The sequence below is a fragment of the Somniosus microcephalus genome, chromosome 3, assembly GCF_052327205.1.
Source record: "Somniosus microcephalus isolate GS21.2 chromosome 3, FLI_Smic_1.0, whole genome shotgun sequence".
NCBI classification, from domain to species: Eukaryota; Metazoa; Chordata; class Chondrichthyes; order Squaliformes; family Somniosidae; genus Somniosus; species Somniosus microcephalus.
In genome coordinates, this window is record NC_140989.1 from 67,370,255 (window position 1) to 67,394,334 (window position 24,080).

General features: G+C 43.3%; 1 protein-coding gene across 8 annotated transcripts in view; it reads right to left on the reverse strand.

Moving 5' to 3' along the window:
* The window catches only part of mark1 (MAP/microtubule affinity-regulating kinase 1), a 177,356-nt gene that overhangs the window by 31,470 nt on the left and 121,806 nt on the right, over positions 1-24,080 (reverse strand). For 6 of the 8 annotated variants that reach the window (XM_085980961.1, XM_085980953.1, XM_085980948.1 and 3 more), the window contains 7 exons: positions 13,843-13,899; positions 13,458-13,694; positions 7,815-7,934; positions 7,554-7,653; positions 7,120-7,232; positions 5,757-5,910; positions 2,823-3,016 (listed from right to left, as the gene is read on the reverse strand). In XM_085980961.1, the coding sequence (XP_085837087.1) occupies positions 2,823-3,016; positions 5,757-5,910; positions 7,120-7,232; positions 7,554-7,653; positions 7,815-7,934; positions 13,458-13,694; positions 13,843-13,899 (975 nt within the window). The remainder of the gene's footprint in view (positions 1-2,822; positions 3,017-5,756; positions 5,911-7,119; positions 7,233-7,553; positions 7,654-7,814; positions 7,935-13,457; positions 13,695-13,842; positions 13,900-24,080) is intronic. The other 2 variants (XM_085980970.1, XM_085980973.1) reach the window with 1 other exon arrangement.

Consider the following 24,080-nt stretch of genomic DNA (forward strand, 5'->3'; position numbering starts at 1 on the left):
CTTGCTGATGATGCTTCCAAGATAGGTGATTTTTTTTTCTGTCCTCAAGGGCTTCATCATTTAGGGTAATCTTCTCATTCTTAGTGTTGCTTATGCAAATAACTTCAGTTTTGTCTTTATTGATAGAGGCCTGTTTTTGCTACTATTGCTGTTAGCCTATTGGTCTTGTTGTGACTATGTTGGTTATGTGACAGAAAGCCAATGTCATCAGAGAAGTCCAAATCATCTAGCTGGTTAAGTAGTGTCCACTGTATGTCGGGACTTGGTCCTTATGTTGTCCTTCGCATTATCCAGCCTAGCAACAGCAGAAGTAACAAAGGCAGTGAAACAAGCATTCCTATCGTACTCCAGTTTCTGCTTCGAAGGCTTCGGTGAGGATTCCATTGTGTACTACTGTGCAAGATGGAATTTGGTACATCTTTTTGCATTATAGCAGTACATTTCTCCAGGATTCCACAGTGTCTCGTCCATTTCCACAAGGTATTTTGGTCTACACTATCAAATGACTTTTCAAAGTCTTTGAATGCGAGATAGAGGAGTTCCATTCAATTGATTGTTTCACTATGATATATAGTCTAGTTATATGGTCACTGCATGATTTGTCTTTTCAAAAACCGGCCTGTTCGTCTTTTAACCATTTGTCAAGTTCTGTCTTTAGTCTTTCAAGGGTATTTCTATTTAAGATGTTCCCTGGTACTGACAACAATGTGATGCCTCTCCAGCCCCTACATTTCGTTGTACTGCACTTGTGCACTAACAATGACAATAAAAGTTGAGTTGATTTGATTTGATTTTTGCAATCCCTTTGGTAACTTTATGATAAAGCCATATTTCCAGTCTTGTTTCCCATATCTACTCAAAAATTTGGAACAGTTTCAGGTGATATACCGTCAGGGTCTGGGGCTTTCCCACTCTTCAGTTTCTTTATGGTCTTCTTAATTTTTCTCTGCTCGGTTTGTTTACATTTGCCTGTAAAGATGTTTTTGCAGGTGATAATCTGGGGGCTCAGTTGGAGTAGGTTGATTGAGTAGTTCCTTGAAATGTTTTGCCCATCTTTTGAGCTGATCATGGTTTTTGAGAGTACTGCCCAGTTTTTGTTCTTTACAGGCTTGTCTACTGTTTCACGTGTCCATGCAAGCTTTCTTTTTAGATTGTATAGATCTTTTCATATTTCCCCGTTTTGCTGCACCTTCCAATTGTTTGGCTAGATTTTCAATGAACATTCTCTTCTCACATCTTGTTTATTTTTGTTTGTCAGCCTCCGAATACTGAATTTGTGCTTCTTACGTAGAAGTACAGAGTTTACAGCACCAAAACAGGCCATTCGGCCCAATTGGTCTATGCCGGTGTTTATGCTCCACACAAACCTCCTCTCACCTTACTTCATCTAACTCTATCTGCATATCCTTTTATTCCTTTCTCCCTCATGCACTTATCTTGCTTCCCCTTAAAGGAATCTATGCTATTAATTTCCACTACTCCATGTGGTAGCAAGTTCCACATTTTAACCACGCTCTGGATAAAGAAGTTTCTTCTGAATTGCTTATTGGATTTTTTAGTGATTATTTTTTAGTTATGGCCTCTAGTTTTGGATTCTCCATAAGCGGAAAAACCTTCTCTACATCTACCCTATCAAATCCCTTCATAGTTTTAAAGATCTCTGTTAGGTCACCCCTCAGAGTTCTCTTTTCTAGAGAAAAGAACCGCAGTGTGTTCAGCCTTTCCTAATACCTCTCAGTTCTAGTATCATTCTTGTAAATCTTTTTAGCACCTTACCCGGTACCTCTTTAGCCCTTTGTAATATGGAGACCAGAACTATACACAGTACTCAAGTGTTAGCCGCTCTTTTTCAATGATTATTTAAGGCTGCTGTTTGTCTTCCATCTTTAATCTTTTTCAATGTTTCTCCTGCGATCAACTCTCTTTTTCTTTCGAATGGTTTCCTCACGTTTCTTTCCATGCCTTCTTTATTTGTTACCAAGTCTGTGTGAGGGTTGGTTCCCCTGTCTCTTGTATGTTTAGAATTTCATATTTATTGGAAATGGTCATCTGAAAGCTGGCCTTCACTTTGGTATCTTAGATCAGCTGCACATTACATTGATCAGCAATTCGGTTTTCTGTTAATAGTAAACATTTTAAGTTTAAAGCTGAATTTACCCGTTAGTAGGTGGTGATCTGATGCTGCATTGCTCCTCTTTTCAATTTGACATCTAACATCTAATAGCGATCTTCTATACTTCTGGCTAATACAAATGTGTTGGTAATAGTTAGATCACTTTTGTCAAAGTGAAAAAAATGAACCTGGGTACAGGTGCAAGAAAATCTCCCATGTAAAGGTTTATTACTTTCATTCTGTGCATGATTTTCTTTTAGAATTGCATGGTAAAGGGATTGTTTAACTGCAGGGGCAAAAGTCTGATCTGTGAGCACTGGCTATCAGCTATTGGGGCAGTGTGCAGACACTCCGAGGTTCATCAGACAAGTTTTTAATCAGGGTCATCAGTTCGTACATGAGAAGGGTTATCATTTCGGATAGATTGTTGGCAGTCAGATAATGTGAATTGTAGGAATGGGAGTAGTAGAATGTGGTATGTATGACAAATGTCTCAGGATTTCTATCAATGGCCTGCATTACTGCCATAACACACAATGAACGTGAAGAGAAGATGAGGAGGAATTCAGCTTGCAATTCAAACTGAGAAATCAGGCTTACTTAACCCAGTGTATGGTCTCCTTATTAATGGCACAAGAAAGGCACCGCTGGCCTGAACACTTAAAATCAAATCAAACATGCAACTCAGTCAAATCAAGTTGCTGCTTACACTTGGTCCAGTTGTGGATTTCTTCCTTTCAAGACCGGCAAGTGGGCTTGCAGGCACATCCCCTTTGGAACTTACAGTAGTGCTACTTAATTTGCGAGCCATGTCTTTGTCCCAGTCTTCCTTCTGTTCACTTTCCACACTGTTTGCTTGAGCTCGTTTAGTGTATGAGACAGCGGGTGGGATTGATGGACCAGCTGCAAAACAGGAAAATAAAGGACAAAGCAAACAAAAATCAATTGACTGTACTTGTGTAAAATTCCAAGTCTTCCCTTTTCAGCTGAACATATTTTAAAGTTCACTATGGCTGGACATCTGACAGCATAGTTATCAGAAACATAAATGAAGGCAGCAGATAAGCAGTGGAAGATAAAAACTCAGAGCTAACTTCAAATGATCTCTCCACCTCATGTCAGATAAGAAAGGGCCATTGAAAATGGATGATGGGCGGATGAAAGCACTGCGCTGCCACATTGTGATAATAGCATTTTATATTTAGTATCCTTATGAAGCTTATAACTATTATAATTAACTAAAACTGTACTAGTCAATTATCCCTGTGGAACTTCTCTTTTTACAAAGCTACCCCTCTCTGTTGTTGCCAATTGATACTTTGTGCATGAGTCAGAGGGAACAGGCAAGAACAAAATATATATCTATATATTAAAGCAGAATTCATTCAATCATTTGACAAAAAGCACAAAAAATGCTAGAAATGTACAGCAGGCCAATGACCAATGGAGAAAGAACTTGAACACACGATAACCTGTCACCAGAGTTGTTAACCTATCTTTCTCTCAGGTGCTGCTCGACTGCTGTGCATTTCCAAAAGTTGCTTTTTTTAATTTCATATTTTTAGGGTTTCTGATATTCTTTTTTAGCTCTGGTATTTACTCCTTATCTCATTCAATTAACAGGAACTCTAACATACAGAGCTGTGGGACTTACTTAGATTTTAAGTATTAGTCTGCTATTTCTCTTGAAATAGATTATTCCATTTATTTTTCATAAAAATCATGAAATTCTAAAAAGATTTTAAAAAATCTGGGCAGAAATCAAAATGCTTCATTTATTGATTCAATTACTTCTGATAGAATTTACATTTAGAAGGACAAAGGAGATTCGATACCCCCGGCAAGGACTGGGTTCTTCTATAATTTAAGAAAGGAAAGTTAGCAGTCAGTTACAGAAATCCGGGACTTGTTTGTATCCATTTTAAGCTGCAGATCGGTGCTATAATGGTTAAGAAACCGCTACAACAACAACGTCTTTCATTAACCATGCTCTTTGGTTAATCAGACGAGACATCTGGATGGTATTTTGTAAGTGTAAAGCAATGTGTCATGGCAAGCGTTTCCTTAGAAACTGGAGGCTATGACATTTCTCTGGCAATGTTATAATGATCACCTCTAGCACCTAAAAATGTCGACAATTTTCACAGCACAAATCATTAAGCAAATCTCCAGCTACATTTAAAAAAAAGGCATATAAAGATAAATTACAAATGCTGGAAAATCTGAATAAAATCTGAAAATGATGTGCACAACACCAGAACAGGCAGCATCTGTGAGAAAACAGAAGGTTCAGGCTCTTGTTTGAATGGAACATTTCTCTATCAGATGCTGAATGATCTGTTGCATATTTTTAGGTTTCTAATTTCAGTTTTGCTTTAAAAAAATAGAAATTCTTGAAATCTATGACACATAGAAACATAGAAGATAGGAGCAGGAGTAGGCCATTCGGCCCCTCGAGCCTGCTCCGCCATTCAATGAGATCATTTCTGAACATCCAAATTCAGTACCCTGTCCCTGCCTTCTCCCCATATCCCTTGATCCCTTTAGCCTTAAGAAATATATCTAACTCCTTCTTGAATATATTTAATGAATTGGCCTCTGCTGCTTTCTGTGGTAGAGAATTCCACAGGTTCACTACTCTCTGGGTGAAGAAATTCTTCCTCATCTCTATCCTAAATGGCTTACCCCTTATCTTTAGACTGTGACCCCTGGTTCTGGACTCCCCTGCCATCGGGAACATCCTTCCACAATGCAATTAATGTTACCCGAGATAACATTTCTTGAAAAGCTAACTTCACCGAAATTACACTAAACTGTAAGTACTAATTAAGAATATTTCACCAAAACCATTTCAGCATCTATTTTGATATACAATTTTTTCCAATTTGTTTTTCTCCCCAACTATATAGGCAGATAAAAATAAGCAATTTTAAATGAAGGGTTCCACTTGTTTTAAGGTATTGCACAATTCAGAACCAACTACAACATTGCACAAGAAAAATATTTTGGAACTGCAGCAGCAACAGTGTTTCGCACTTCAAATAAATATCGAGCATAAATGGAAGAGAGAATGCAAATTTGATGGCGCTTCTACACCACTGTCTACACATCTGTCTTTAAAAACAAAAGTTCAGATTAAGTGTAATCATTTATGGAATGAGATGTTGAATGAAATATCAAGGATTGAACCCCTACTTTGGGTTTTTATTTGTAAGTGACATGGGCTAATTAAACATGTCCTATTGAAAGTGAAATACCATTCCCTCTCCAAAAAAGAAATGGATTTTAGAGGGTAATCGTTAGATAAGTTTTATCAGGTTAGAGTGATTCAATAAAGGTTAAATATTCCAGATATACAAAACAGTGGTGGAACAGAATGTCTGATTGATAAATAGTGGAGCGATTATTTTGGGTGTTACCACAGTAAAAACATTAAATGTCAGATTTTCCCTGCAAATTGGGTACACAAACTCAAACAATAAACCTAGTCCACAAACAACACAGAAATGCTCTGAAACAAACAACGGAACCAAATAAAATTTTAGAAAAGAGCAGAGTTTGGTCAGGCATGGCTCACTGCAGCACTGCACACTCAAAGTTGAAATGTGCAATGTTACTTTACGTGTTTGAATGTCATCCCCACCATGATCACTAAACCGCCGCTGTTTCTGATTCGCTGATATACTGCGTTGGACCTTCGAATGTGCAGGAGACTGCGTGGAGCTGTTGTTGAGGTCGCTATTGGGTCGAGACCTTTGACACAGGTTACTACTGGATACAGATTCGCTGCCTTCAAACTGGAAGTTTGAAAAAAAGTTGTTAAAAACAATTCTTGAACTTGTAAATCTTTTAAACAAAATTCTCTTCTGCACCACATACTTCCACTATTCTGAGTCACTAAACCAGGAGACGCGATGAAGAGACACTTTTACCAGTTTTCACAACACCTGCCCACATATATTGCATTAAAAAGCACTTGTGTCATTCATTTCCCAATCGTGTGGATAGATGAGTTCTAGACTTTTTATAAATGATAATAAACTTTGAGAGTTGTCACTGTACTAGTGTAAGGAAACACGGCAGAACAATTTGCGCACAGCACGGTCCCACAAACAGTAGTGAGATAAGTGACCAGAATCTGTTTTAGTGATGTTGGTTGAGCAATAAATATTAGCCAAAACACCAGGAGAACTCCCCTGTTCTTCCTCGAATAGTGTCGTGGGGCCTTTTATGTCCACTTGAGGGGGCAGACTGGGCCTCGGTTTTGTGGCTATTATGAAAAACGGTACTGCTAATACTGCAGCACCCTGTACTACATTAAAGTGTCAGCCTAGATTATGTGCTCAAAGTCCCTGGAGTGAGGCCTGAATCCATGATCTTCTGACTCAGAGGTGAGAGTGCTACCACTGAGCCAAGGCTGACACTTGACTGGAATCACATGTAGGCTAGAACAGGTAGAGGAGGCAGTCTTCCATCTCTGAAGGACATTAGTAAATCAGTTGGGTTGTGATGAAAATCTAACAGCTTTCATGGCCATCATTTTCTGCAACAAGCTTGCAAATAACCAGATATATACAATTCAATTGCACAACTTGCCATAATGGGACTTGAACTCATGATCTTTGGGTTCCAGCCACAAAAAACTTCTGGCTTTTCCTAGCATGAAGCTTGGTTTTGCCAGCCTGACGATTTCCAGCTGGTAGTGATGCTTTTTCTGTTTCTGGTATGAGTGGGGCAGGTGGTATATCTCATAGGCGCAGGCAGGAAAGGCTATCGCTGTGCATGAGAAGACCCAGAATCTTGTGCAGGGCAAGAGACTGAGCAGCTTTCATATAGCGATGCGCAACAGATAAAATAATACCGTGACCAATTCAGTACAGAAGGAGACCTCTGCTGCCCAGTCAGGGGCCAGCTGTGGAGTACTTGCATAAACGCGTATGTACACATGCCAACAGTTTCATACAACTAAACTTTCCAGAATTTGAATAGAATATTATGAAGCTTGCCTCCGGAGGTTTCCTGCCTAACAACAGGTAACAGGCCATGACTTCGTCATACTTCTGCCCCACTAGGGATTCAGTGATTTCTTCTCTTGGGAAGCCCATAGTGATCATCGTTTCTGTAAATATCAATGCAAAACTTACAATGTAGAAACATTGTATGTACTAAAGCAGAAAATATAATGAAACATCCTCATCACACACCCATCACTGCAGCAAATTAAATACCTGGTCTCAATGGAGGCACCATTAGCCTAAGGAAATCCTGAACCTTGCTAAAATGAACAACTAATAAGAACTACTACTTTTTTCTGGTCCCCGCGTGTTTATAATAGGAAGGTATACGACAAATGATGTACAGAAAATTGCACAATTTTAATGCATTTCAGTGCTTCAGTAAGACCAAGCCCAGGTCACTCGTGCAAGGTTAACAGACTTACCTATTCTTTTGGGATCACTATAGTCAGGTTCTGGTTCACTGTATGGTTTTAATTCCTCCTCCTCAAAACCAACATTCATCCATCGATCCTTCATGATTTGCTGTTTAAAAAAACCTCAACATTTCAATAACTTTGCCAATGGGGGGGGGGGGGGAAATCTGATATAAATCAATTATTTTAAAAATTGTAAAGACGTACAAGGCACATTCAGAATCATCAAAGGTGCAGGGTTGAGAAATTCAACTGAAGAATCTCACTTACTTCCAAACTGCCTCGTTTGGCAGGATTTAATACCAGGAGTTTTTTAAGCAAGTTTTCACAGTCAGTTGACATATAAAAAGGAATACGGTATTTCCCTCGCAACACCCTTTCCCTTAGTTCCTGGAAGGAGGGAATAAATAGGAGAAATCATATTTATGTGCGCTGCACAAGACAGAATCAGATCAGGTGCTAAAATTTTCTAAAAACCCCAAGATGTTATTAAGTAGAAAGCTCAGTGTTATGGGATATATGTATAAAGAATTTCCCAGAATGCATATTTTGAAGATAACAGACATTTGATGAAAAAGTAATACATGATATTTGGTTCAAAAATTATAAAATTATTCAAGTTAGTCATAGAGGGAAAAATTCAGTATCGCCCCGTTTGGGGCGCTATTATCGGCCGTGCGCAAAGTTTAGCGCCTGGCGCTAATTATCGCCTCCAACTGCAAACTTGGCTTTTATCGTTCCCCCCCCCCCCCCGAGTTGATTGGAGCGCTAAATCCGGCGCTACACACCTCTCTAAAGGCGCAAAGGCCGAGGCGCTACCACAGAGCACTGGCGAAGCTCATGAGATGTCAGTCAGCACTGGAACACAGACACAATGGCGCCGGCCAGTTTTTTAAAGGGGAGGGTTGATCTTGCTCTCCATCCACATCCTGCTCATTGCAGCCTTGAATCTCGGCCTGGAGAGACCTGTACATCAAATCTGCTGGAAAGAACAATGGAGAGGCCCAGGGAAAGAGCTCAGAGTTCAGCCCCCACAGTCTCTTCTAAATCGATACAAGGGCAAATCAAAATGAACCTGCAAAGTGCTGCTCAGCACCCAAAACTCCTTCACACAGCGTTGAATCTCTCCAGAAGTCTCTCTCTCTCGCTCTGAATGCGTGGTGCAAAAATGTCACCAACCAAAAAAGGCAGGAAGTGGTCACCTTTAAATAGCGCTCCCCCAGTCTCTTCCTGACTGCAAAACGCTCCCCTCAACCCGTTGTTGCTAGCGGCAGGCGGTAAGGCAGGGGGGCGCCACTCAATATCCGGTCCGGGGCGCTACCGGGGCGTTGCACACTCGACTGACGTCACGATCTGCCGGTGTAGGAGATCGTGGCGGTAGTGTTTAGCGTCGCTGCAAAATGTCTAGTTAATTTCGTGAGCGACGCAAACATTGCCGCGCACGGGCGCTAGCTGCTTTGCGCCCCATTAGCACCCTCTTAAGGCGTTAACGGGATGCGCAAACCAACTGAATTTTTCCCCCATAGAGTCATAATGGCACAGGAGGCCATTCGGCCCATCGAGTCCGTGCCGTTACTGAGGAAGAATCTGGGATCCAGTAACAAAGGAAAACAAATGCATCCTCCTGCTTTTGCTGTGGGAGAAGTGGGAGAATTAACTGTAGTGTATGTACCTTGAAGAAGGAACTATATTCTGCAGCCCCTGTATACTGCAGTACCAGTAGTGACCACCCCTGTATAGAAGCCTGTGTACTAACTTTGTATAGTAGTTCCAGTTTTGTCTCCATTCAGTAAACACCTGTTATAACCAACTTCTGCAGTCCGTGTCTCAATTACACACGGACATTACATTGGCGACGAACAGATCCGAACTTACCTACAGTTCTGCACCACCTCACGGGGATCCATCCCTGAAGCGAAGTTATTGGAGGTCGAAGCCAGAAGGAAGAAATCCAAAAAGAAAAAAAGACAGAGGAAACGGGCGTCGACCGTGGGCAACCGTCCTCTGATTCATCGAATTCGAAGATTGGCAGGAGAGGCTGTCGAGAGCTGGGCTTGGTTCTCCAGTCTATGGTGTTCCAGCTAATCGGGCTGGTGGCAGGTAGTACACTGATTCTTCCTGGGTCGCGGCGGGCTAGAGCTCGATCGGGTGGCTTTTCAACGGGGCCGAGCAGCGTTGTCAGGAAAGAGAGAGGGAGGGTGGAGCACACAGGGCGCGGCCGGTGCTACGAAGCCGGGCAGTGTACAGACCCGAGAAGAGGGAGGAAAGTGTCCCATAGGGTCTGCTCTGACGACGGGAACAGTAATTAAAATACAGGAAAAAGTTAGAAGCGCAGAAAGCCACGAGGAGCTGCAGTTTGCCACGGGGACCGCGGAGAGCGGCGTTGGCAGCAGTGCGGGGGGAAGCGCGCGAAGACCATAGGGCGTCGCCATCAAGGCATAAAAACGCCAGCAACAGCGCTGGCAGCAGCGGAAAAGTACAGGGAAGTACAAAAGATGACGGACAGTAATTCCGAAGACCAGAAGAGCGATAGTGAATCCGGGAACAAGAGACTAAGCTGTCTCAAACTACACAAAGTAATTGCAAAACAGGATCACCGAACCATTTGGGTCACCCTCACGATAGCAGGGTCCCAAGTCAAAATGGAATTGGATACAGGATCAGCCCTGACCGTCATGAATCGACGAGACTACGAGCGGCTATTCTCACACATACCCTTGAAAGACACATCCATTGTCTTGAAGACATATACGGGGCAGAAAGTATACCCCAGAGGGAAAATAAGGGTGCCTGTCGAATACAACGGCAAGGAAATACAGAAATTGTATCTGTACATACTGCAAGATGGTGGACCACCGTTATTGGGACATGAATGGATCAGAAAGATAAGTTTAGACTGGCACTCCATTCAGGCAGTGACTGTGGCTGGTAAAAAGGATGATGACGTCACACCTGGACGATTGTCAAAAATCTTAGCTAACGCTAAAAAGAGGTATTTCAACAAGGACTGGGAACTCTTAAAGGCGTAACCGCCTCGATTAAAATAGAAGAGAATGCAATTCCCAAGTTTTTCAAAGCAAGACCGGTACCGTATGCAATTCGCCCAGCCGTCGAGGCAGAGCTGGAGAATCTGGAGAATGCAGGAGTGTTATCCAAGGTAGACTGGAGCGAATGGCGACACCCATCTTCCCGTCATGAAGAAAACGTTAAACAATAAGTCTGAGGAGCCAAGGAAGGTTCGCATCTGTGGGGACTTCAAGGTGGCTGTGAACCCAGTCCTTCACACAGTACAGTATCCTCTTCGAGGATAGAAGACATTTTCGTCTCACTATCTGGAGGGAAACGTTTTACAAAAATTGACCTAGCGCAAGCATATTTGCAGATGGAGGTTGAAGAATCCGCTAGGAAATATCTCACGAGAGACACTCACAAAAGGTCTTTACCAGTATAATCGACTGATATTCGAAGTAGCATCAGCTCCGGCTATATGGCAAAGAGCGATGGAACAAGTCCTGCAAGGGATTCCGGGGACTCAGTTACTTGGACGACATCCTAGTGACAGGTGAAGATGACAGTGAACACCTTGCCAACCTAGAGCAGGTGCTCACTAGACTAAGAGAACATGGGCTACGAGCCAATCGCCCCAAGTGCGAGTTTTTTCAGAAACAAATATCGTATTGTGGCCACGTGATTGATGAAGAGGGGTTACATAAGTCCCCTGACAAAATTGAAGCGGTAGTTAAGGCTCCAGCGCCTGAAAATGTGTCGCAACTGAGGTCATTCCTCGGATTGGTGAATTACTACCATAAGTTTTTGCCGAATTTGTCCACAATTCTGCACCCACTGAACGCCCTGCTACAAACTGGAGTAGCATGGAAATGGAGCGATGAATGTAAGCGGGCCTTTCAGAAGTGTAAAGGCCTGATCACTTCAAGAGAAGTATTGGCTCACTACAACCCATCACTACCGATAAGACTGGCGTGTGATGCGTCTCCCTACGGCGTTGGAGCGGTACTGTCACATAAATCCCTTGATGGTTCAGAGAGGCCGATAGCTTTTGCGTCACGCTCGTTAACTGCAGCAGAGCGTAACTATGCCCAGATTGACAGAGAGGCCCTCAGCCTGGTGTGGGGGGTGAAGAAGTTCAATCACTACCTGCACGGACAGAAATTTACTCTACTAACTGATCATCAACCTCTTGTCTCCATTTTCAACCCTAAGAAGGGCGTCCCGATAATGACAACCCAACAGCTACAGAGGTGGTCCCTTTTCCTAGGCACACCAATATGGCATCGAGTACAAAGGAACTAAACAGCATGGGAATGCTGATGGATTGTCGTGCCTACCGTTGCCGATGGTGGAAGAAGCACCTGCAGTGGATCCTGTGGAGATATTCCACTCGACCATAGTCGAATGTCTACCTGTGACGAATGCAAACATAGAAAAGGAAACACGAAATGACCCGACACTCTCCAGGGTCTATGATTTAACGGTGAAGGGATGGCCAGCACATGGCGAACCACTGTTGCCAACATTCTCGCCGAGAAGAGAACAGTTGTCAGTGTGCCGAGGAACCTTGATGTGTGGATCCAGAGTAGTAATTCCACCCAAATTGAAGGATAGAGTGCTCAATGAGCTTCATGAGGGTCATCTGGGAGGGGTAAAAATGAAGAACTTAGCCAGCGCGTTTGTGTGGTGGCCGGGAATCGATAGAGAAATCGAAGAGATGACCAAGAGCTGTACAGGATGCCAGAAGGTCCAAAACGCCCCACCACAAGCCCCTCTTGTCGATGCAGTCATCCATGATAAGCTCATGGATGGCAAGGGACACTCGCACGCCACAAAAACAGCAACGGGCATGTACACGGCAGGGCGTGGGGAATGATGTGTCCCCCATTTAAACATTTTGAAACTCTCTCCCACCCATTGTGTTGGACGGGGGGAGGGGGTTTAATATCGAGGCCAGTGACTCGGGTAAAACAACAAACTCAGTTGCAATGTAAGCCACTGCAGACCTGGTCCAAAGGTTCTAATGCCCAGATTTACAATAGCACTGTCTGCAATGGTGCCTGCTTAAAAAAAGACAAATTAATAAATTGTAAGTACTATTGGATCCACAATCAATGCCTCTCTTTTATGACATTCTATTCAGCAAGTATCTGAAAAACGAAGACTGGTGCCAAAACCAGTCAGCAAAATTACCTCACGTGAGGATAGTCTCAGTATAACTTAAAAACAAACCAACTGTGGTGTATGTAACCTGTTCCACCTTAAGAGAACTACCTTAAGAGATGTACTACTTTCTCTTGGCTGCTGTATACTGTAATACCGGTGGTGACCACACCGGTATATAAGTGTTGTGTAGGGATTTGCTGGGCAGTTCAGCTCTGACCTCCGAATAGTAAAGACCTGTTAAAAGTTATTCTTGTTGTCTGTGTCCAGTGATTGATCCTAAACATAACTGGAACACACAGACTCAACACCAACAAGTTAAACTTTCTATGAAATTCGATGCTTCAAGACATCAATATTTTTAAAAAGGTGCTGCTTTGCAATATTTTCTGAAATCCTATTTAAAAACATTTGCTATGAAAGTGAGCAGGTGGCAGTCCCTTCTGTACTAATATTAACCCACAGAGTGGTGCAGTCCTATGCTTTTCTAGTTCTTAATCTAGACCATTGGGGATAGGATGAAGAAAGAGAAATTTCTCCCAATATAAAGAGGAAGGGAAAACAACAAAAAATACAACTGAGGGTCTGAAAAATATATCCGACTTTCATGCACCTCAGTGGCCACTAAAGAGCAGCACAAGCCAAGGCCTGAGAGCAAGACATCTCACCTATTTCTTGCCTAGGGTATGGCATGTGTAATGTGAAGACTAAAACAATGGATAACATTTTTAAAAAGATTACCTTTAAATTCTGGCCATCAAAAGGCAGAGAGCCACTAACTAGAGTGTAAAGGATGACGCCAAGACTCCAGACATCCACCTCAGGGCCATCGTACTTCTTTCCTTGGAAAAGCTCTGGAGCAGCATATGGTGGGCTTCCACAGAATGTGTCTAATTTGTTACCAATTGTAAATTCATTACTAAAGCCAAAGTCCGCAATTTTTATGTTCATATCTGCATCAAGAAGCAAATTCTCTGCCTAAAGAAAGGAAACATCAAATATTTATTTTTGTGAATTTCCACAAAGTTCCTTTAACTGTTTAATGTTCAAAACCTCAATCTACAGCAGCTGTAAGTGTATAAAGCAGAGCTTAGGAAAAGACAAAATGCCCTGTGCTTTCAAGTACCTTAAGATCCCTATGTACAATATGCTTCTGATGACAGTATTGTACGGATGACACAATCTGAAACACAAAAATCAGAGCAATTCATTAATATTTACAGACCATGTATGCTGTATAGTCATTCTGTTGAAGCTGTAGCAATATGCTATTTTAAATATAAAAATTTGTGACGCAGGTCTGACTGAGTCATAGCACGAACAAAAGTCTACCCTCCAAGGTAACGAAAACACACAGAGAATGACTGGGAAAGGGGAGCGACATGAAGTAGAAGAATGTAGTTGCTGAATTTAAAAAAAATTAAAATGATATTTATAAAGATCTCTCTTATTTCAAAGGTACACAGAACAAGTACTACACCTCAGTTCTTACCTCATTAAAATTAAGCTTGGTTGAATATTAGCAATAAATTTAATGTTTCAAGTCCTGAATATATGCCAAAATCTCAAAAATTAAGCACACTTGCGTTCATGGTAATTATTTAACTGTTGATTTTTTTTTTTAAGCTGTTTATTTTGCTACATGTGCAAGACATTAGGTTACAGATATTTTACTTCCTGGAAACAAAAACTACCCAAGATATGTTTTTGTTTCCATATAAATTTGAAGAGTGTACAATGTCCCAGAGTACATTTATGTGAGAATACAGATATTTAATCTGAACCTTAATTAAAATTCTGATCAATAATAGATCCCTCAAATAAATTACAAAATATGCATCTGCACAGAAAGACAGACTTCCATGTACATGGTGTCTTTCATGTCCTCAAGCGTCCCAAAATGCTTCACAGCCAATCAATTACTTTTGAAGTGTTGTACTGTTGTTTTGTAGGCAAACACAGCAGCACATTTATGCAAAGGTCCTCTACCAACCTGCCCCCGCCACACAGTACTGCCCCCGGATTATCAAAATCCACGACAGGGCCTTGGACAACGTGGACCACTTTCCATACCTTGGGAGCCTACTGTCAACAAGGGCAGACGTCGACGACGAAGTCCAACACCGCCTTCAGTGTGCCAGTGCAGCCTTCGGTCGCCTGAGGAAGAGAGTGTTTGAAGACCAGGATCTCAAACCCGGCACTAAGCACATGGTCTATAGAGCAGCAGTGATACCCGCCCTGCTGTATGCCTCAGAGACATTGACCATGTACAGCAGGCACCTCAAAGCACTGGAGAGGTACCACCAACGCTGCCTTCACAAGATCCTGCAAATCCATTGGCAGGATAGGTGCACCAACATCAGTGTTCTTGCTCAGGCCAACATCCCCCGCATCGAAGCTTTGACCATGCTCAATCAGCTCCGATGGACGGGTCACATTGTCCGCATGCCTGATACGAGACTCCCAAAACAAGCGCTCTACTCGGAGCTCCGGCACGGCAAGAGAGCCCCAGGTGGGCAGAGGAAACGCTTCAAGGACACCCTCAAAGCCTCCTTGAAAAAGTGCAACATCCCCACCCACACCTGGAAATCCCTGGCCCAAGTCCGCACAAAGTGGAGGAGAAGCATCCGGGAAGGCGCCGAGCACCTCGAGTCTCTTCACCGGGAGCAAGCGGAAGCGAAGCGCAGGCAGCGCAAGGAGCGCACCCCACCCACCCGCCCCTTCAACCACCGTCTGCCCCACCTGTGACAGAGACTGTAGGTCCCACATTGGACTCATCAGTCACCTGCGAACTCATTTTTAATGTGGAAGCAAGTCATCCTCGGTTCCGAGGGACTGCCCAAGAAGAAGACAACATTTATGTACAGGTGCAAGAAACAGCCATGAAATGAATGGCCAGTTAATCTATTTTGGCTTCAGTGATGAAGGTTGATAAGGAACACTACATTCCTCTACTTTATGTTCCTCCCCTTTCACAGCTCTTCTTCAGAAAAGTGTCAGGAAATCCATTATGTCTGAAGGCAGACAAAGCCTTGTTTAACATCTTGCCTCAAAGGCGGCACCTAAAACAATGTAGTACATTTTCACTAATGCACTGGAAGTGTCAGTCTAGATTATGTGCTCATGTCCTGCAGTAGGGTTTGAACCTACAACCTTCTGACTAAAATGATAGTGCTGCCACAGACTCAATTGTTATTTTATGTACAAATTTAGTTTGCTATTCTCTTAGATGTTGTGTTAGAATGTCAGCCCTATTCTTTGCAGTATCTGTTCACCCAACCAAATATAATTTCTCTCTCCCACATGGCAGCTGTCTCTCATTCTGCCAGAACATTTCACACCTAATCTGAGCCGTCTTTTGTCTCTTTACTAGTCCTATCACCATCTCATCTCGTTTTGAATACCTCTTAATGTCTCTTCACTTCTTTTGTTGTCTCCCACCCCTGCCTTTCGATTTATTTCATTTCCTTTCCAGTTTTGAAAAAGGGTTAGACCTGAAACGTCGACTCTAATTTCTCTCCACGGATGTTGCCTGGCCTGCTGAGTTTTTCCAGCATTTTCTGTTGTTATTATAATATAATGAAGGCCAGGCAGCATCGGTGGAGAGAGAAACAGAGTTAACGTTTCAGGTCGATGACTTTGTCAGAACTGGAAAAAAAGCAGGAAATGGAAAGCAAGTTTGGGGGCTGGGAAAAGGGGGAGGGGATGAAAGAACAAAAGGGAAAGTCAGTGATAGGATAGAAAGCAGGAGAGATTAAGAGACATTAAGAGATATTCAAGGCAAGGGGAGGTGGAAATGGGACAGGTTAAGGAACAAAGGATGGCTCTAGATGGGGTGTGAATTGCACTGGCAGAATGAAGGACAGCTGAAGGTAGGGAAGAAAAAAAAGTGTGGATAAAAAAAAGAAATATATATGTGATAGGGGCCGAGGTTATGATCTGCAATTGTTGAACTCTATGCTGAGTCCAGAGGGCTGTAGCATGCCTAATCGAAAGATGAGGTGCTGTTCCTCGAGCTTACGCTGAGCTTCCGTGGAACAATGCAAGAGGCCGAGGGTTTCTCTCTCCTCCGATGCTGCCTGGCCTGCCGAGTTTTTCCAGCGTTTCCTGTTGTTATTTCAGATTTCTAGCATCCGCAGTATTTTGCTATCGTATAATATAATGAAGCTTTGACAATTCTGGTAATAAAATTTGAGTAGATTCACAATTTACAGCATTTACAATAAAAATATAAACAAAAGAGGTTGTCATTCGGCCTACTGTGTCTATGTAAACTCCGTATCAGAAAAATCCACTCTAATCCCATTTTCCTGCTCTTTCGCCAGACCTTTCAATCCTCTAAATGTTTCATCCTTTTTTAAATGTCATGATTGACTCAGCTTCAATAGCCACTCATAGTAATGCATTCAATATTCTAATAATCCTTTACATAACAAACCTCTTCCTTAATGTCTCTAGTACTAAACGATTCAATGACCACTGGAAATGATCTTGCACTATTTACCTCTAAACTTCTGCAAATTTTCAATAATTCTGTTAGATAATTCAGTGCTTAGTGCATTGAGTGCTACTGGAGTTTTGGTAAGTGGGAGAAAAATCATTTAAGAGTATTTTGTGAATTTTAGTGTTAAAAAGTCAATTATTTGAAGTAAGTTTAACTTTTTTAAGGGTATATTAAACTATTAGGCAGTTTAAACCGGAAGTAGAATCCGGGTATAAAAGGGGCGGGGCTAGTGCTGTGCACGGAGTGCTTAGTGCATTGAGTGCTACTGGAGTTTTGCTAAGTGGGAGAGTTCGAGCAAGTGGGAGGTGAGGGTGTGTTTTTTGCTCTGTTTTTCCCCTCACTCCCAGGCTTAGACAGCACTGCGGAGGCGGAGCAGCGAGACGAGTCAACCAAACAGGCCCCACAGACAGTATTCAAGGAGGAGGTTGGTGATCAGCTGGTTGGTTGGTTTTCTTCCTTCTCTTCTCTTTTATACCTTTAAGTTGATAAGTCCTATTGAATAGTGGTGTGATATTATCATCTATATCCGGGCAGGGTCTTCATAACTAATAATAAGAAATTTAATTAATTATATAGAATGGAGGTGATGTGTTACTGTTGCGAGATGTGGGAGCCGGTGGACCCCATTGAGGCTCACGGTGATTACATCTGCGACAAGTGTTTGCTGCTAGAGGAACTCAAGTTCCATGTTATGGAGCTTGAGACCGAGCTTCAGACACTGCAACACATCAGGGAGGGGGAGAAGTTCCTGGATTCTATATTTCAGGAGGTGGTCACACCTATGAAGTTAATTACTGCAGATGTAGTCCGTGGTCAGGGACAGGACGGTGTGACTACGAGTGAGGAAGGTACAGGGATCCAGGATGTAGTGTTGAAGGAGACGCAGCCCTTGCTCTTGTCCAGCAGAATCAAGGTTCTTACTCCCTGTGAGGGCGGGAGCGGGGACTGCAGGGAGGATGAGCAACCTGGCCACAGCGCCGTGGTACAGGGGGCCATTCAAATGGAGGGAGTAAAAAGAAATGTTGTAGTGGTAGGGGATAGTATCATTAGGGGGATAGATAGGGTTCTCTGCAGTCAAGAGCGGGAGTCCCGAAGGCTGTGTTGCCTGCCCGGTGCCAGGGTTAAGGACATCTCTTCTGGGCTGGAAAGAAACTTGGAGTGGGAGGGGGAGGATCCAGTTGTTGTGGTCCATGTTGGTACCAACGACATAGATAGGACAAGGAAGACGGTTCTGTTAAAGGAGTATGAGCAGCTGGGGGTCAAATTAAAAAACAGAACCTCAAGGGTAATAATCTCTGGGTTATTACCTGAGCCACAAGCGAATTTGGCTGGGATAAATAAAATTAAAGAGTTAAATGCGTGGCTCAAAGACTGGTGTGGGGGGATTAAATACGTGGGGTTACGGGGATACAGTGGGATATGTGTTGGTGTAGGGGTTACGGGGATCGGGTGGGATATGTGTCGGTGCAGGCTCGATGGGCCGACATGGCCTCTATCTGCACTGTGGGGTTTCTGTGATTTCTGTGAAATGGGTTTTGCTTCTTGGGACACTGGCACCAGTACTGGGACAGGAGGGAGCTGTTCCGTTGGGACGGACTCCACTTGGCCAGTGCTGGGACTAGAGTCCTGGCGAATCATATAACTGGGGCTGTAGAGAGGGCTTTAAAGTAATTAGTGGGGGGGAGGTTTCTAGAGAGCAAATAATAGAAATGACAACAGAGAAGGTCATAGACTTAGGTAGCAGTGGGGGAATTCAAAAACAGAACATGTCAGGAAGGGACAGAAGGTATGGAGTAAAAAGTAAAGTACTAAAAAGGGAAAAAACAGGAACTAAGTGTTACAAAACATATTTGAAAGTTCTTTATCTGAATGCACGTAGCATTCGTAACAAAATGAATGAGTTAACGGCACAAATAACGACATATGGGTATGATCTTGTGGCCATTACAGAAACATGGCTGCAGGGTGACCACGACTGGGAATTAAACATACCAGGTTATTTAACGATCAGGAAGGACAGGCAGGAAGGGAGAGGTGGTGGGGTGGCTATGTTAATAAAGGAAGGAATCACTATAATACAGAGAAATGATATTGGGTCAAAGGAGCAGGATAGTGAAACAGTTTGGGTGGAGATAAGGAATAATAAGGGAAAAAAAACACTAGTGGGTGTAGTCTATAGGCCTCCGAACAGTTGCAACTCTGTTGGACGGAGTATTAATCAGGAAATAGTTGAGGCTTGTAATAAGGGAACAGCTATAATTATGGGGGATTTTAATTATCATATTAACTGGACAAATCAAATTGGGCAGAGCAGCCTTGAGGATGAGTTCATTGAGTGTATTAGGGATGGGTTTCTTGAGCAGTATGTAACTGAGCCGACCAGGGGTCAAGCAACCTTACATTTAGTCCTGTGTAATGAGACAGGATTAATTAAAAATGTCCTAGTAAAGGATCCCCTTGGAATGAGTGACCATAACATGGTTGAATTCCATATTCAATTACAGGGCGAGAAGGTTGGATCTCAAACAAGCGTGCTGAGCTTCAATAAAGGAGACTATGAAGGTATGAGAGCGGAATTGATTAGAGTGGACTGGGAAAATAGATTAAAGGGTAAGACGGTACATGATCAGTGGTGTACATTTAAGGAGTTATTTTACAACTTCCAAAAAATATATATTTCACTGAGGAAAAAAGGGTGTAAAAGAAAAGATAGCCATCCGTGGCTAAGTAAAGTAATTAAGGATAGTATCCGACTAAAAACAAGGGCATATAAGGTAGCCAAATCTAGTGGGAGGATGGAAGATTGGGAAGTCTTTAAAAGACAGCAAAAAATAACTAAAAGATTGATTAAGAAAGGGAAGATAGATTATGAAAGTAAATTAGCAAAAAATATAAAAACAGACAGCAAAAGTTTCTATAGTTATATAAAAAGAAAAAGGGTGGCTAAAGTAAATGTTGGTCCCTTAGAGGATGAGACCGGGAAATTAATGGTGGGAAACATGGAGATGGCAAAAACACTGAACAATTATTTTGTATCAGTCTTTACAGTAGAGGACACTAAGAATATCCCAACACTGGACAAACAGGGGGCTCTGGGGGGGGGGGGGGGGGGGGGGAACTAAATACGATTAAAATCACTAAGGAAGTGGTACTTGGTAAAATAATGGGACTCAAGGCGGATAAAGCCCCTGGACCTGATGGCTTGCATCCTAGGGTCTTGAGGGAAGTGGCGGTAGGGATTGTGGATGCATTGGTAATAATTTTCCAAAACTCCCTGGACTCAGCAAAGGTCCCGGCAGATTGGAAAACTGCTAATGTAACACCCTTATTTAAAAAGGGTAGTAGGCAGAAGGCTGGAAACTATAGACCTGTTAGCCTAACATCTGTGGTTGGTAAAATGTTATTAAGGAGACAGTAATGGGACATTTGGATAAACATAATTTAATAGGACAAACTCAGCATGGTTTCATGAAGGGGAAGTCATGTTTGACAAATTTGCTTGAGTTTTTTGAGGAAGTAACATACAGGGTGGATAAAGGGGAACCAGTGGACGTAGTGTATTTAGACTTCCAAAAGGCATTTGACAAGGTGCCACACAAAAGATTATTGCTCAAGATAAAAAATCACGGGATTGGGGGTAATATTCTGGCGTGGGTGGAGGATTGGCTCTCTAACAGAAAGCAGAGAGTTGGGATAAATGGTTCGTTCTCAGATTGGCAACCAGTAACTAGTGGTGTTCCGCAGGGGTCAGTGCTGGGTCCCCAACTCTTTACAATCTATATTAACGATTTGGAGGAGGGGACCAAGTGTAACATATCAAAGTTTGCAGATGATACAAAGATGGGACGGAAAGTAGTGAGTGAGGAGGACATAAAAAACCTGCAAAGGGACATAGACAGGCTAAGTAAGTGGGCAGAGATTTGGCAGATGGAATACAATACTGGAAAGTGTGAGGTTATGCACTTTGGCAGGAAAAATAGAGCAAGTTATTATCTTAATGGCAAGAAACTGGAAAGTACTGTAGTACAAAGGGATCTGGGGGTCCTGGTGCACGAAACTCAAAAAGTTAATATGCAGGTGCAGCAAGTGATCAAGAAGGCCAATGGAATGTTGGCTTTTATTGCTAGGGGGATGGAATATAAAAACAGGGAGGTATTGCTGCAGTTGTACAAGGTATTGGTGAGACCGCACCTGGAATACTGCATACAGTTTTGGTGTCCATACTTAAGAAGACATACTTGCTCTCGAGTCAGTACAAAAAAGGTTCACTCGGTTAATCCCGGGGATGAGGGGGTGGTCATATGAGGAGGTTGAGTAGATTGGGACTCTACTCATTGGAGTTCAGAAGAATGAGAGGCGATCTTATTGAAACATATAAGATTGTGAAGGGGCTTGATCGGGTGGATGCGGTGAGGATGTTCCCAATAAAGGGTGAAACTAGAACTAGGGGGGCATAATCTTAAAATAAGGGGCTGCTCTTTCAAAACTGAGATGAGGAGAAACTTCTTCACTCAGAGGGTGGTAGGTTTGTGGAATTTGCTGCCCCAGAAAGCTGTGGAAGCTACATCATTAAATAAATTTAAAACAGAAATAGATAGTTTCCTAGAGGTAAAGGGAATTAAGTGTTACGGGGAGCGGGCAGGAAATTGGACACGAGTCTAGGTTCGGAATGGTCATGGCCCTGTGGGTAGTGGAGTGGGCCCAGGGGCCATGTAGCCTGGTTCTGCTCCTACTGTGTTCAAATTCTGTGTTAGATTTCAGGAGATGGTTTTATTCCTGTTCCTGGCTGGGGCGGAGATCGCCTTTACAGAAGGTAAGTACTGTAGAAAATATAGGGACAGAGTGATCTCCTGGAAGAATTTCGATCACCTAGATGGGTCGGAGAGGAATTTCCCAAATTGGCCATGGGGTCTTTTATCTGGTTTTTCACCTCTCCTGGGAGATCACATGGGTTCGGGTGGATGCAGAGTGATAGAAGATTTGAGGTTAGGATCAGATCAGCCATGATCTTATTGAATGGTGGAGCAGGCTAGAGGGGCCGATTGGCCTACTCCTGCTCCTATTTCTTATGTCCTTATGTTCTTATCCCTTAATCTTTTTCGTTTCAGCGAACATGCCATAATTTTTCAAGTTTATCATGACTATACGATCTCACCCTTGGTAGTGAATCTGTGTTGCACCTTTTCCAATGCTTCAATATCCAAAGCAGTCGTCCAGTTGTTGCTTAATCATTTTCTTGTACTAATTCATCATTATCTTTTGTATACAAATGCAAATTATTGTTGTATTCAGTGTCCTACATAAAACTCATCAGTGACAAGGTGACATGAAGTTTATGGCTGGGGCCAAAGATGATGGGGTCGATTTTAACTCAGCCCAACAGGCAGGACTGGTCTTAAGGCCCTTAATCAGCAATAATTGGCCTTTATAATCCCATTTCAACAGGCCCTTGCATTTTTAACCCTTTTCCCACGTAAAACACGCCTGGTGGGGATCACGCCTGTGAAACCTGGTGAGAGCACTATTGGCTTGCCAACTATCAGCTGCAGGTCAACCATTGAAGAGATTTGATCAGTCATCATTTGCAGGTGGCAGGACTTTGTTGTTTCAGGCCTGGGGCAACTTTTACCAGGCTTAACCACACCTGTGGAAGGTTGGAGCCTCACACACATCTCCAGCGTGACCTCCTGGGAAACCCCGCTCGCCACCGTCACTCGGCGCTTCCTCAACGGAGGCATATTCCAGAAGCATGGGAGCCATTTATTTTCTTCCCTTCTGGGCATTAATGAGCTCGAACACCAGCCGCGGCACCAGCAGAACCAGGAACAGCAGCAGCAGCAACAGGAGCGCCAGGCTGCTGCTCACCCACCTGAAGCTGCACAGACCAGAAGGGGCCAGCGCTTGGAAGTGGCTTGAGAGCACCTTGCTGCACATCAGGGGGCCATGGGGACCCGTATCTGCACTGGCAGTCCTACTCAGAAGGACTTCCATGAAGGTCTGGTTTCTCTGTTCAATAGATGCCCATCGCTCCTCAAGAGATGTCATTCTATTATGAACATTCACCATGTTTTCCATACCCTGGTGACTTATCTCCTCCATGGAAGGTTGCCATCCTTTCCATGGTGATGCGTTCATGCGCCAATCACTCTACAAAGGCTCTGCTCATGTTCGCTCCACACTCACATCGACCCTGGAGACAAAACCTGCCAGAAACTCCTGCATCTGTTCCTGGAGTTCCAGCCCCGCTGATCTTATGGATGGACCCAGAGGCAGAGGGTCGACATGCAGCTGAGCCGAGCTGGCAGAGTCCTGCGCCCTCCGACTAGCACTCTCCACTGCTGTCCCTGTCTCCACAATCTGCTGATGCTCACTTGTGAGCTGTGATACACCAGGTGACAATACTACTCTTTGTCCCGAAGGTCCCACCGAGGTGTGAGTGTCTGCGCTGGTGCTGGGTGTGCTGAATTCTGTTGACGCTGCGCCCTTAGGGGTTGCAGCTTCCTCTGAGGAGTCTGGAAGCTCAGGCTCTTCCTCCTGGACAGTGGGGACGGGGGCTCTCGATGGTCCTATGGGGGAGTAAAGGAAAGAGTTAGAGATGTGAGGTCAAGGTTACATGCACATTGCATATTGCAGATGATCATAGGTCCATCTGTTATAGCTTCAGAATTATCAGCGACTCATGCAATGTCAATGAGAGAGATGGAAAACTATTCTGTCACCAGCTTGCTGTGATGCACCCGTCTGTCCATCCCCCACTTGTGCATCGTCCTCCAGTCCTACGATCTCCAGGACCACCTCCTCCCAGGGGGTGAGCTGGGCTACTGATGGTGGCCGCCCTCCTGTCCTCGCTCTTTCCCTCT